General features: G+C 33.7%; 3 protein-coding genes across 6 annotated transcripts; all 3 read left to right on the top strand.

Annotated features, from left to right (window-relative positions):
* The first annotated feature begins 260 nt into the window (after positions 1-260).
* On the top strand, positions 261-1,720 carry LOC108333234 (peptidyl-prolyl cis-trans isomerase FKBP17-2, chloroplastic). Its single transcript, XM_017568621.2, has 3 exons — positions 261-709; positions 1,010-1,054; positions 1,140-1,720. The coding sequence occupies exons 1-3, from the start codon at positions 387-389 to the stop codon at positions 1,492-1,494; spliced, it is 723 nt and encodes a 240-aa protein (XP_017424110.2). The 5' UTR covers positions 261-386; the 3' UTR covers positions 1,495-1,720.
* A 1,067-nt stretch (positions 1,721-2,787) lies between these two features.
* Positions 2,788-7,060, top strand: LOC108334167 (eukaryotic translation initiation factor 3 subunit C). The gene is made up of 4 exons (XM_017569857.2): positions 2,788-2,951; positions 3,379-3,435; positions 3,524-5,317; positions 5,964-7,060. The coding sequence occupies exons 2-4, from the start codon at positions 3,412-3,414 to the stop codon at positions 6,930-6,932; spliced, it is 2,787 nt and encodes a 928-aa protein (XP_017425346.2). The 5' UTR covers positions 2,788-2,951; positions 3,379-3,411; the 3' UTR covers positions 6,933-7,060.
* Positions 7,061-9,168: 2,108 nt separating this feature from the next.
* Positions 9,169-13,261, top strand: LOC108332386 (uncharacterized). 4 transcript variants are annotated; one of them, XM_017567629.2, is made up of 10 exons: positions 9,169-9,327; positions 9,428-9,497; positions 9,669-9,736; positions 9,874-9,935; positions 10,598-10,679; positions 10,795-11,028; positions 11,974-12,102; positions 12,185-12,246; positions 12,373-12,486; positions 12,969-13,261. In XM_017567629.2, exons 1-10 carry the CDS (start codon positions 9,277-9,279, stop codon positions 13,015-13,017), a joined length of 921 nt encoding a protein of 306 aa, XP_017423118.2. In that variant the 5' UTR covers positions 9,169-9,276; the 3' UTR covers positions 13,018-13,261. The 4 variants fall into 4 exon arrangements, with proteins under 4 accessions (XP_017423118.2, XP_017423120.2, XP_017423119.2 ...); XM_017567631.2 differs by having other exon boundaries at positions 12,975-13,114; XM_017567630.2 differs by having other exon boundaries at positions 12,933-13,111.
* Positions 13,262-13,895: the final 634 nt, after the last annotated feature.

A 13,895-nucleotide genomic window follows, 5' to 3' on the forward strand; every position in this document is an offset into this window, starting at 1 on the left:
ATATATATATATATATATATATATATATATATATATATATATATATATATATATATATATATAATAGATTGGGAAGATTGAGAGCCATGATGTAGCTATAGTTGGCATTGGTAGGGAAACTTTTCCCTTTTCCCCTTTAAGACAGAAAGAAAGAAAGAAAGAAACGTGTTATTTTTGTTTTACTGTAAAAGCAGAGAATCAGTTCTGCATAATTTATACGTAACAGCTAAGGTTTTATAGTTTATGTTATCATCTGTGACATGTGCAACTAAAGGCTAAGATGGATCCTGAGAGGGATAAGGTGGGGACCACAATCTCCTAACTGGACCTTGTGAGATATTTCTTTTTACCTTTTCTATCTAAACCAACTTTCCTTCATCCTCAAGATGGCTACTTTCTTTGGTTCCCCACCAATTTTCTCCCTTCCCCTTCCCAGAACTCATCACATTTCTTCATCAACAGGAACTCCACCACCAACTCCTCCACCACAATCTCAGCCCCCGGTGTCCAATGAAGCTAAGCAACAGAAGCCCATCAAACCAGTCACTTCATCCACTAAGGTTGAATCCACAGATTGGATAGCCACTTCCTTGACCAGAAGGTTTGGGCTAGGAGCAGGTCTTGCATGGGTTGGTTTTCTTGCATTTGGTGTCATCTCAGAACAAATCAAGACTCGCCTTGAAGTGTCTCAGCAAGAGGCAAATACAAGGTCCGTGTTCCTAGTTTCTATAGATCTTAGGATTTGGTTTGTACTGTAATGTAAAAAGTGTCCGAGTCTTACAAGAACTACATTTGTCATATCCTTAATCACTACTTAAGTTTTACTTAGTCTTTTTGGCCAGCCCTTTTCTATAAGTAGACCTTTTTAAGGCAGGTTAGAACTCATTGCAATTAAGATGACTTTTCAACATCAACCCTCTTTTCTTACATTCACCAAAACTATGCAGCAAAGCTTATATATATTAGTTGGTTCTTTAGTGATGACTGATGAGATTCTTGTATTGCATAGGAATGTTGACAAGGTGGAAGAGGTGCTGCTGCCTAATGGCATAAGGTTCACTATCTTTCACACTCTATCATATGCTAGGTGGTAATTTTATACAGTTATAGGCCTCATTTTCTGATGCGTTGAATTACAGGTACTATGAATTGAAAGTTGGTGGTGGTGCTTCACCAAGACCTGGTGATCTGGTTGTGATTGATATCATGGGAAAAGTTGAAAACAATGGAGAAGTGTTTGTGAACACATTTGAAGGAGAGAAGAAAGCATTGGCTCTAGTGATGGGATCAAGGCCATACAGTAAGGGAGTGTGTGAAGGGATAGAATATGTGCTAAAAACTATGAGGGCTGGAGGCAAAAGGAAGGTAATAGTCCCTCCTCAGTTGGGGTTTGGAGAGAATGGTGCTGACTTAGGCACTGGTGTGCAAATTCCTCCATTTGCAACCCTTGAGTATATTGTAGAGGTTGACAAAGTCTCCATTGCTCCTGCTTAATGATTGAATGCAAATTTTCCTCTAGTAAGTCCTACCATTGTTCATAATTCCTTAAACCGATAATGCAGGTTGCTCAGCTTGTATCATATAAGATTATCCATTTTTTCTCTCATTCTTTTCAATGGGATTGAAAGGTAATATACATTTCAACAGTCAACAAGTTTGTCTAACTACAATAGTATCAACAGTTATCAGTAATATTGAACTTGTACCACACTTCTTATCACTCTGCATATGCTAAATTCTAGTTTTTGCTATTAACATTATTTAGAAGAAGTTAATCAAAAGCATTGGCAGCTGTAATGAAGAATCAAAATATATCAGTTTTCAGGACAGCTAAAACAGATAAACCAGAATCTTGTGAGGGATTTGGATGAGTTAGAATGCTTTGTAATGTTGGATCTTTCACTGACTTATTTAACAAACAGTATATTACTTTTAACCTAAATCTCAAGGAATGATTGGCCTGAGATATGTATTTGAATGTGGTTTCATTCCAAACAATTGAAAAGAAGTACCTCACAGCAATTTTTGAAAATATGATTTTATAGACGCGTTATTTCTTTGCAAATTTCTAGAATGAATAGCGTAAATGAACCCTATTTTTCAATGATTTTAATATAAAGCATGGATTATCGAAAACATTTCATCCCCTGCAAAATAAAGTAGCCACCCAACGTTAATGGGCTTAATTTTAGAAATAACGTTAATGGAAGGGGTTTTGTTTTTAGTTTAAGTTTTTTATAAAAAAATTAAAAAACAATTCGTAATTTTAGGTTTAGAGAAAATAATAAACCAAAAAAATTATTTATTTTATCTAAATTATTTTTAAAAAGTTGCAATATAAAAATATTATTTGAAATATTTTTTTTATTATTTCAAAAATAACATATACTAATAATAGAAAACGCTTTGTATTATAATTTAATAGAAACATGACCATATTCCTAAGCTTGCTAAATTTATTCTAAATTTTGAAAACTTCACATCATCAACAAATTAAAAATGAATTCATGTGCTTTTTTTTCTCTTATATCATAATTATTTTAAAACCATATCAATTACTATTTTTAATTGAATTAGAATGTAAAAGTTTTTATCTATATCTGCATTAAATGTATTTATATTTACAATCAAGTGAGGATTATATTTATTGTTTTCCCATTTTTCTTTATATATATATATATATATATATATATATATATATATAATTTTTTTTAATTTTTAATTTTTAATTTTTAACTTTTGCTTTCTCCGTTTTCTTCTCTAGTAGTGCCCTCTAATAACCCTATTTCCTTAACACTCCCAACATAACACGTTACACAGCACGTAGGCTCTGGCCAGTTTAGTATACAAAACCCCTAATTCTTCTTCACCAACGTTAATTCACTCATCACATTCCAAATCTCATTCATTCTCTGTCTTCTCCCTAATCTCTTCGTTCGTATCGCAAATCGGTAGGCACGCCATTTTGATCTTCTTTACTCCGTCCGCATTAATCTGTTTATGTATGCATGTTTCGTTTTCTCTGTTCCATTTTTCGATTTATTTCGTTTCCTTTTGTGCTCGAGTGAAACAAAGGCGTCTACTTGGGTGTCATTGTATCACCCAACGTTGTGGGTTTTTCTCATAGTTGGTTTGTTTTGGTTGAGAATTTTGTTACGCTTAATTGACAAATTTAGTGTTGAATATTGAGTCATGGGATTGTTGTTGAATAACCGATCGTCCCTGTGCTTTTCTTTTCCGTAAATTTGGAAGAAGCCTCAATAGGATAGGGTTTTTCATACTTTTTTGTGAGACGATTGTTTTAAAAAAATATGTTTTTTTTATCTGATTTTATGCTTTCGCCATACAGCCACAGTTTTATATTATGTTCATTTGCAGATTCTTGACGCTCCTCGCGACTTTTGACAAAGGATGGCTTCGAGATTCTGGACCCAGGTTCTTAGCACATTCTTAATTATGTTTTGATTCATTGAGTTGTGGAAAGTATGCGATATCAAAACGTGTTTTATTTACTTAATGGCAGGGTGGAAGTGATTCCGAGGAGGAGGAGAGCGATTATGACGAGGAGGTCGAAACGGCGGTTGGTGATTCTGCCAATCAAGCAGTGACAAGCAGGTACCTGCAGGACAATGCAAGTGACAGTGATGATTCCGATGGCCAAAAACGTGTTGTCAGGTCGGCTAAAGACAAGCGTTTCGAGGAGATGGTTTCCACTGTCGACCAGATGAAGAATGCCATGAAGATCAACGACTGGGTGAGCTTGCTAGAGAATTTTGACAAGATTAACAAACAGCTTGAGAAAGTCATGCGCATCACTGAGTCGGTGAAGGTCCCCAACCTTTACATCAAGGCACTTGTGATGTTGGAAGATTTCTTGACTCAGGCTTTGGCTAATAAGGATGCCAAGAAGAAAATGAGTAGTAGCAATGCTAAAGCCTTGAACTCAATGAAGCAGAAGCTGAAGAAGAATAACAAGCAGTACGAGGAGTTGATTAATAAGTGCAGGGAGAACCCTGAGAGTGAGGAGGAGAAAGAGGAAGAGGAGAGTGAGGAAGATTATGAAAGTGATGATGAGATTATTGATCCAGAGCAGCTTCGAAAACCAGAAGCCAAATCGGATTCTGAAGCTTCTCAATATGACGATGAGAAGCCAGATGAAGGTCCTTGGGACCAAAAGCTTAGCAAGAAGGACAGACTTTTAGATAGACAGTTCATGAAAAACCCTAGTGAGATCACATGGGACGCTGTTAACAAGAAGTTTAAAGAGGTTGTGTCTGCTAGAGGAAGGAAGGGAACTGGGAGGTTTGAACAGGTTGAGCAGCTCACTTTCCTAACAAAAGTTGCTAAGACACCTGCACAGAAGCTGGAAATTCTGTTCAGTGTGGTTTCTGCTCAGTTTGATGTTAATCCAGGTCTGAATGGATACATGCCAATAAATGTATGGAAAAAATGTGTGCAGAACATGCTGATCATTCTTGATATTTTAGTCCAGTACCCAAACATAGTGGTCGATGATTCTGTGGAACCAGATGAGAATGAAACTCAGAAAGGTACTGACTATAATGGACCAATTCGGGTTTGGGGTAACTTAGTTGCTTTCTTAGAAAGAATTGATGTTGAGTTTTTCAAGAGCTTGCAATGCATAGATCCTCATACACGTGACTATGTGGAGAGACTTAGGGATGAACCCACGTTTCTGGTTCTTGCTCAGAATGTTCAGGAATATCTTGAAAGAGTTGGAAATTTCAAAGCCACGTCTAAGGTGGCCTTGAGGAGGGTTGAGCTCATTTACTACAAACCACAGGAGGTTTATGATGCCATGAGAAAATTGACTGAGTTGACCGAAGCTGGGGAGAACGGAGGGGATGCAAGTGAGGAGTCTAAAGAATTTGAACCAAGAGTTCCAACTGCATTTGTTGCTACCCCAGAGGTTGTGGCACGAAAACCCACCTTCCCTGAGTATAACAGGACCTTGATGGATGTATTGGTATCTTTGATATACAAATATGGAGATGAGCGAACTAAAGCACGTGCAATGCTCTGTGATATATATCAGCATGCACTTCTTGATGAGTTCTCAGTTGCCCGTGATCTCCTGCTTATGAGCCATTTGCAAGATAGTGTTCAGCATTTAGACATTTCAACGCAGATACTTTTTAACAGGGCTATGTCACAGTTAGGTTTATGCGCTTTTCGGGTTGGACTGATTTCTGAAGCACATGGCTGTCTGTCTGAACTCTACTCTGGTGGAAGGGTGAAGGAGTTGCTGGCACAAGGTGTGTCACAAAGTCGTTATCACGAGAAGACTCCAGAGCAGGTATTGACCTCCTATTTTCAATTGATTGATACTGTGGAAGCTTATTAGGTGCCTGTCTTTGTTCAGAGTTCAATGCATTTGTTGTTATTACTAAGTTACTGAAGGAGTATTTGTAAGATATGCTTATGTATACGTGTATGATTATGCTATTTTTCTTATCATGATGTTTTCAAAAATATATCTTAAAATACCTAGATCCTCCTCAGGCATTACGTGTTAAACTTAATTTGTTTAGTGAAACTATGCTTTGTTAATCGATGTATTGCAATTAATCAGAAAATTATATGAATATGTTTAACTGCTTAGATGTGCCATGTAAATTAGTACTGAAGAGGTAAACCTTTTTATATGAAAAATGACATCATGGGGAGAATTTATAGCCAAAGAACTGAAAGAAATTGAAGTAATGTAAAACTAATAATCATTTGGTCAGCATGCTGGTACTCAACTCGTCAAGAGAGGGCTGATCTGGCTTTCTTGTTTTTTTGTTGGTTCTGCAATTATCAGGTTGCTTCCTGATAAACACTAACTTTTCATCTTGTGATTGGACAACAGTATTTTAATGCATTTTAAATCAATTCTTTGTTCTAGAATTGGATAAATTACATTTTCATGTTGCTGATAACTCTTCTCATTTATCTTTCAGGAAAGGTTGGAAAGAAGACGGCAGATGCCATATCATATGCACATCAATCTTGAGCTACTGGAGGCCGTACATCTTGTATCTGCTATGCTGCTGGAAGTTCCCAACTTGGCAGCCAATGTTCATGATGCCAAACGGAAGGTCATTAGTAAAACTTTCCGACGCTTGCTTGAAGTAAGCGAGAAACAAACATTTACTGGTCCACCGGAAAATGTGAGAGACCATGTTATGGCTGCTACAAGGGTTCTTCGCAAGGGAGACTTCCAGAAGGCGTATGACATTATTGTGACTCTTGATGTATGGAAATTTGTGAAAAATCGAGACAGTGTGCTTGAAATGTTGAAGGACAAAATCAAGGAGGAGGCATTGAGGACATACCTCTTTACCTTCTCTTCGTCTTATGAATCCTTGTGCTTAGATCAGCTCACAAAATTTTTTGATCTCTCTGTTTCTCGTACTCACAGCATTGTCAGTAGGATGATGATCAATGAGGAGCTTTATGCAAGCTGGGACCAGCCAACCGAATGCATTCTTTTCCAAGATGTCGAACACTCTAGGCTGCAGGCATTGGCATTCCAGTTGACCGAGAAGTTATCTATTCTTGCGGAGAATAATGAAAAAGCAACAGAAGCAAGGATAGGTGGTAGTGGACTAGATCTGCCTCTAAGGCGGAGAGAAGGCCAGGACTACGCAGCCGCAGCCGGCAGTGGAACAACATCTTCAGGTGGTAGATGGCAAGACCTGTCCCTTTCTCAGCCAAGATCAGGCAGTGGGCGTACCGGGTATGGTGGTGGTGGTGGAAGACCAATGGCATTAGGCCAAGCAGCTGGGAGTGGCTATTCAAGGGGACGAGGAACAGGTGCTTCATATGGAGGTTCAGGGAGGACTGCTCAAAGGGGTTCAGGATTAAGGGGATCCCATGGCGATGTGTCTACTCGCATGGTTAGCCTCAAGGGAGCAGCTCGTGCTTGAACAAGTTTTAGATTTTCTTCGTATCAGTTTTGATAATTTGACTAGGGCTCTATAGCATTCTGCTTTTCTTTTTTGTAGCATTCTATTTGGTTTTGATTTTATCTAAATTTCCATTGCATTGTTTATTATATTTTTAGCCCTTCTCAATTCAATTTTGTAATAAGGTTTTTTACAATTACTATTTTTAACATGATAGTATTAATTACTATATACATACATAATTTCATTTGTAGAGAACAGTGTTAAAAGATGTTTTCTAACTTATGGAACTATCTTATTGTCCATATTATGTAGGTGTAAAATCAATTATGGGACTATCTTAATGTCCATATTGATTAATAACAAGATTGATTATGTATTTACTTAATATTTTTTTCATCAACTTATTATCTATACTAGGTGTACATATTTTCTTTTTCATTTTACCTTTTAAATAATTACTTTTTCAAAGTAAAATATGACCTTACTAATTTTACCCATTTTACTTTTTATGTTCATTATTTTAAGTTTAACCTTTTGTTTAAACTTAATTATTTTTTGAAATTAAAATAATTTATTTTATCAAATAAAAAAACACATACACCACGTGTTTTATGTCAATATTCTTTTCAACCCATAAATTTACATTATACAAGATTTATTAAGATAGAAAAAGAAGAAATTAGGAGTTGGATTAGATAGGATTTAGGCAAATCTATTATCCAATTCATCAAAAAAATATTTGATTGGGTTGAGTGTTTTTTGTTATTACTAATTCAACTTAAAGGTCAATTAGGTTAAAATTTTGATTTTTTTTTTGTCACCATCATAACTTCTGTATCAATCTAGTTAAAAGAAAATGTGCTTTTACAAAAATTAATTTAAGATTTTAAGTTAATAAATATTTTTTAAACTAATTCAAGTAAGTAAATAAATGAAGTTATAATAAAAATAACATATTGTTCATAATACAAATATAAAAATAAGTTTTATATCATTTTACTGAATCTATCACTTAATCTATAGAAATGAAAATTATTTTAAATCTATAACAGTAAATTAGCAATCTAGACTAAATGCATAACATCAAATCTATTACTAAACATTTTCAATCTAGTTTTTTTTCTTAACTTCTAGTTAATTTTCTATTCAATTTTAACTATATGTTAATTGATTTTATTAAACATCGGAAACATCTTCACAGACGAATTTTCGACAAATATTCTAGAGGTGTTAAAATCCTTCTATATATATATATATAGATATAAAAAAATTTAGAAATGTCAAATATATAAAATATATTAAAAATTAAAAAAAGAATTTCAATTATATATTAATTATATAAATATAAAGAAAAAAGATCCGCCCTTATTCAAAACCAAGACCACTACAAAAATAAATTGTCAGAAAATTCGCTCAATATCCGCCAAAGAAGACTCAACCAAACTGTTCACATGAACAAGGCTTATATCTTTATCTATCTCTAAAATATTAATACTCACAAATGACACAATTCCAATGTCTCCACTAACACCTTTTCGTCAAAGAACTCAATTTTATTGTTCTTTTGTTTTTATTACATTTTATTTATAATGTATTTTTGTAAGTAAATTAATAGTATAGAGAAAACTTAAATAATTTACTGTTCGAATTTGTAATTGTTTTATTTACCTACCTTATTTATTCATTTTTAGTTGTAGTCATAAACATTGACTTTAAAGAAATATATCACTTTATTAGTTATACTTTTATGTCATCTTATTGTAACAATGACTTTTCTCCCGCCAAAATTCATCAACAAAAACTATAAATGGAAGATTTACAACTACATATAGAATTTAAAGTTTTTTAAAAAATACACTAAATTGCATAAATAAGAAAACTATTCAAGCCGTCTTTATTTATTAATCTCCTCACATAACAATATTTATATGTATAATTGAATTTTAAGTCATTGTGAATTTGTTTATATTTTGAATTAAGTTTTATTAATTTTTGTTTATATTTTTTAATCAAGTTTCTATCAATTAAATTTTTCGTTGAATGAGATGTACACTATGTATTAAAACAAAATTAATTGATAAAGATTAAGTTAAAAAATATAAAAGTTTTAAATATTTTTAAAAATATTAAACGATAGTTATACTTTACATTCTAATAAGATAAATAATTAAAATAAAAATATTTAAATAATAAATATACAAACTTTGCTTCCTCGCAATTCTCATTCACCCATAAAACCATTGGTTATATATTCATCCACACCACACACTACAACACGCTGTCTTGAAACTTCAACCTCTTTCACGTTTCTTCTTCTTCATCATCTTCTCTTCTTCTTGGTTCCCTCGAAGAAGCAAAGAAAATGGCTACTATCATCGACTCTCATTTCTTAGCGTTCACCGCACTTGTCACTGTAAGCATTTTCGATTTCTTCTCTCTCTTTTTTCGCAATCTCATACATTTTCTATTTCTGTTCTTCTCAGACATTTACTTATCTTTGTTTAATTTTTCAGATTGGCTATCAGTTTCTGTTTTTCGTCATCACTGCGCTCCTCAAATTCGACAAAGTCACTGATTTTGCGGGTATCGCTATTCTTTACTGCATTTTGACCTTTTCTTTGACTTCAAAAAGTAACCACTATTATATTCTGTTCTGGTAATAAACAGAGAAGTAGCTGGTATATTTTATTGTTCTGTTAATTAATAAAACGAAGTGATTGTTGAAATCGTTCTGCCATCAATTTCTCTTTGAAGGAAGCACGAATTTCATCATAATTGCTGTATTGACCCTGGTGATCAAAGGCTCCTGGTATTTTCGGCAGGTAATTTGACATATCCTTTTCTTTTTTGTGTATTTTGAATTATCAGGATAAAAGCAAATTATAATTGACGATTACAAAACAGTCTTTATTCTCCTACCTGGGTTCCGATCGATGTTGAATAAAATCACTCTTTTCAGATAATCCTGACTTTGTTTGTTGGGATATGGGGAATTCGCCTGGCGTTTTTCCTGTTATTCAGGTACGTATATGTATATGTTTATGTAATATGACTGAATGGTGTCTTGTGTGCTTTTCTTGCAATTAAAGTAAACCGTGCACCTTGGTAAATTTGTGGTGGTACCGTTGTAGTACTTCTATAGAGCATTGAGTAGTATAACTTTAGTGAATTATACGTGGTTTATTCCATGTATCTTATACCATTTGAACCACTTTCATTCGAAATTCTTTTTCTTTTTATCTACTACGTTTTACTTTTCCAGAACATGAATGTTTCATTTCATCTTCAACTTTTATATGCTTGAATTGAATGGGTTATTTTCTCTTTACTTTGCCAGAACGTGAACGTATGATATGACTACCATATTGTATTGCTGATGTTTATTTTTGTAAAATTCCCTTTTAATTGGAGCTCTTTTATATTATACTGCATTGTTTAGCGTATACCTGGATAGTTGTTCAATGACCAATTTGTGATTAAAGAAAATATCATGGCAAGGCATCACAATTTTTAAAAAGGTTATTTATTCAATTTTCTGTTAAACGCATCATTTCTTCTAAATCTTCATCCTCAAGCTATATTGCCTTCAACAGTAGGATGCAGCTTAATGTCAGGACTATTAGTTATCTAAGTGTCTTTATGCATGTCCTATAGTTGATCTAATTTCTGAATATGTTTGTCAGAATTTTGCAGTGGGGAGAAGACCGACGCTTTGATGAAATGCGTACTAATTTGGGTAGACTGGCCATATTTTGGATATTTCAGGTTTCTTAGATTTGTATCATTTTTGTTTTATGATTTAGCATGCTGATGTTTGTTTTTTCAGGAAACCTTCTCTTTTGGTGTCTTGTAATGGTCAATTTACTTTGATTTTTTACAGGCTGCCTGGGTGTGGACTGTGAGTTTACCGGTTACATTGGTTAATGCAAGCGACAGAAATCCCTTTCTACATGTTGTGGATATAATAGGTTGGATCTTGTGGGCTGTCGGTTTTATTGTGGAAGGTACAGCAGATCAACAAAAGCTGAATTTCAAAAGATCAACAGAAAATAGAGGGAAGTGGTGTAATGTTGGAGTCTGGAAATATTCTCGTCATCCTAACTATTTTGGTGAGGTACGTACTAGTATTGCTTTCAAACGAAAATATTTTGGTATTGCAGGTTGTATATGGAAGAATGTACAGTAAGATTAGTTGAATTTTTGAATTCAGCTAGGATCATTCTAATAATCTCTTTTAGCTTCTTTCAACAACTTTTATTGTGTAGCTTTTTGAAATAGGTTTTTTCTTTTTCAACTCATTGAGTAAGGTTCAAGTCTAGCTTATGATATAATATGTGAGCTCTCATTTGATAAAATTATCGATTAATTGTCGAATTAAATTATTTACCCTAACACACTATTAGTGCAGCTGCAGCAGTTAGGGGTATGCTTAGGACAAGTTTGTCTTTGTCCTTATTGGACAAAAAATTTGAAACAGCCATCTATGAGTTTGAAACTGATCCAATAATATGTCAATTTTAACATTATATATAATTGAATTGTAGGATAAAATAAATATAAATTTTAAATTAAATTAATTTTTGAAATAAATAATATCAATATATGTGTATCATATCATGCATATTTTATTTCAATACATGTATAACTTTTTTTATTATACAGAGAATGCTAGCAACAAATTTTCTTAAACACTCTACTATTGGTCAAAATTTGTTGGAAACTACAAAATCAAAGTAGAGCTTATTAAATTAGAAATGAGACCTACAAAATTATATGATTTCAAATAAATTTCAACCAATGATAAATTGTGACTTGGGATATTGTATAGCTATTTCCACGAAAATGTGCATAGGGTTGCTGAGATATGCCAGAATAGACTATCCTTTTACATTCCTACCTCTTCTATGTAAGATAAACTAAAGTGATAATTTTCTCCCTTTTTGCTGCTTGGCTACTGGTTGATTTTGGTATTTTTTGGGGTTTCAATGTTTTGACAATATTTCTTATTTTATTAGAAAACTAACGTAAAACCTTGATGGGTCATGAATGCTTAACTTAGATATTGCTTTGGTGGGGGATATTTCTGGCATCTACACCTGTACTGGAGGGTGCTGAATGGCTGGTTATCATTGGACCGATCTTTCTCACATTGTTGCTTCTTTTTGTCAGTGGCATTCCGCTGCTTGAGGTTTGCTTCTTACCTATTATTTGATCAAAATTATGCTATAACTTCATGGCTTTCCTGATGATGAATTGCATGATGGAAACAGGATTCGGCAGATAAGAAGTTTGGTAATGTAGATGGATATAGGATATACAAAACAAGAACAAGGTTAGTTTACCTCCATTTTATTATTTATTTTCTGTTATAGTAAGGAGAAATATCTTTCTACCCAATGGGATGATGCTATGTTGTTTTGTCGTTTAGAAAAAAGTGACTAAGCTAAATCATTTTCAGCCCTTTAATCCCATTGCCACCATCAGTCTATGGGAACTTACCGGCATGGTTCAAAACAGCCCTTCTCTTGGAGTTTCCATTTTACAATCGTAATCTTCCACAAGAAGAGAACTGGTGAGATGCATTTTTAATTCCACTTGCATAATGTATTTGTGTATTTTTTGTACTCTACCATTTTGGATTTCACCAGCCTGAGTATTTTATATCATGAATTAATACTCAAATTGTTTAATGATTTATAGAGTATCATTTTTTGGAAAGAAGAAAAAGAGTGACTCCAGATTTGTACCTTGAATTTGATGATTCAAGATTGCTCTGTGGATTAGAACAACGTATGCCCTAGATTATATTGTAGGCATAAATTAATTCATTAAGAATAAGGTGACTATGTTGGAAAGATAAGTCATCTAAATTATGAACGGGATTCAGAGTTGTATGTGTGTGTATATATTATCAACATATGTGCAAAATACAATATGCCATTGTTTAGGAAGGTCAGATGTTTTCTCTGAATGATATGGAACTGCCTTAAAATTCCTTATTGCGTCTCTTAATTGTAGGTGAGATGATATTTAACTATTTACTGTCTGCTCAAGGTGTAGAGGAAGCAGTGGGAAAAGCAGCGATGATCTGAAAATCGACTAGGACTTGGTTCTTTGAATTTGTTTGATTCCTTTCAGACGTCAGGCTCAAGTTGCAGCTGGCATCGTCCATGGTTATGATGCAAGTATTGCTCGTTTGTCTTAGATATATATATAGTTCACATTCATGTACTATATGTTTGTTTGCAAGTATTGCTCGTTTGTCTTAGATATATATAGCTCACCTTCATGTACTATATGTTTGTTTTCAAGTATCATGGCTAGTGCAGATACCAATGGACTATCAATTCTGTTTCTCATCTTATTATTATTATTTCAGTTCTCGTTATGAACCTGTAACTTGCCAACCGTTGCAGGTATTGAACACAAATGTTTTATTGACTCACCCGAATATTGTTGTATTTAGCAGAATTAATTTTTTAATACAATGTTTTATAAAACTAACAGAACGCTTTTGTCTGGTGAATTCTTGAGAATGTCATCTGTCATTGGGCATCCAAAGTTGTGTTAGTTGTTCGTGTGTGGTGCTTGCAGAGAGCACACAAGGAGATAGTGATCGGTGTGTGCGTGTCTCGTGCTAGTGGTAAACAAACACAGTCACAAAAACTATCATTAATGTGCCTATTCTTTTGCAACGTGAATTGGACTGTCAAAACTTTTGATCTTATCTTTCATTAAGAGTGCTAAAATAGGACTCATGCTTTTTTTTGGCCATACTGGAACTAGTTTCTAATAGTTATTTGATAGAACTGTTTTCCGAAACAATTGGAATCGCAATCAGACCAAAAATTAAATAATCTATTAATTTGTTTCTGATCGCATGCTTTAGTTCCTACTTTCCATCTTCTATTGTGATTTGTTACTGGTTGTCTTACACATTTTAAAGACAGCTAAACAACCTCAACCAATTTTTTTCTCATA

The sequence above is a fragment of the Vigna angularis genome, chromosome 1 (assembly GCF_016808095.1).
Source record: "Vigna angularis cultivar LongXiaoDou No.4 chromosome 1, ASM1680809v1, whole genome shotgun sequence".
In the NCBI taxonomy this organism is placed as follows: domain Eukaryota; kingdom Viridiplantae; phylum Streptophyta; class Magnoliopsida; order Fabales; family Fabaceae; genus Vigna; species Vigna angularis.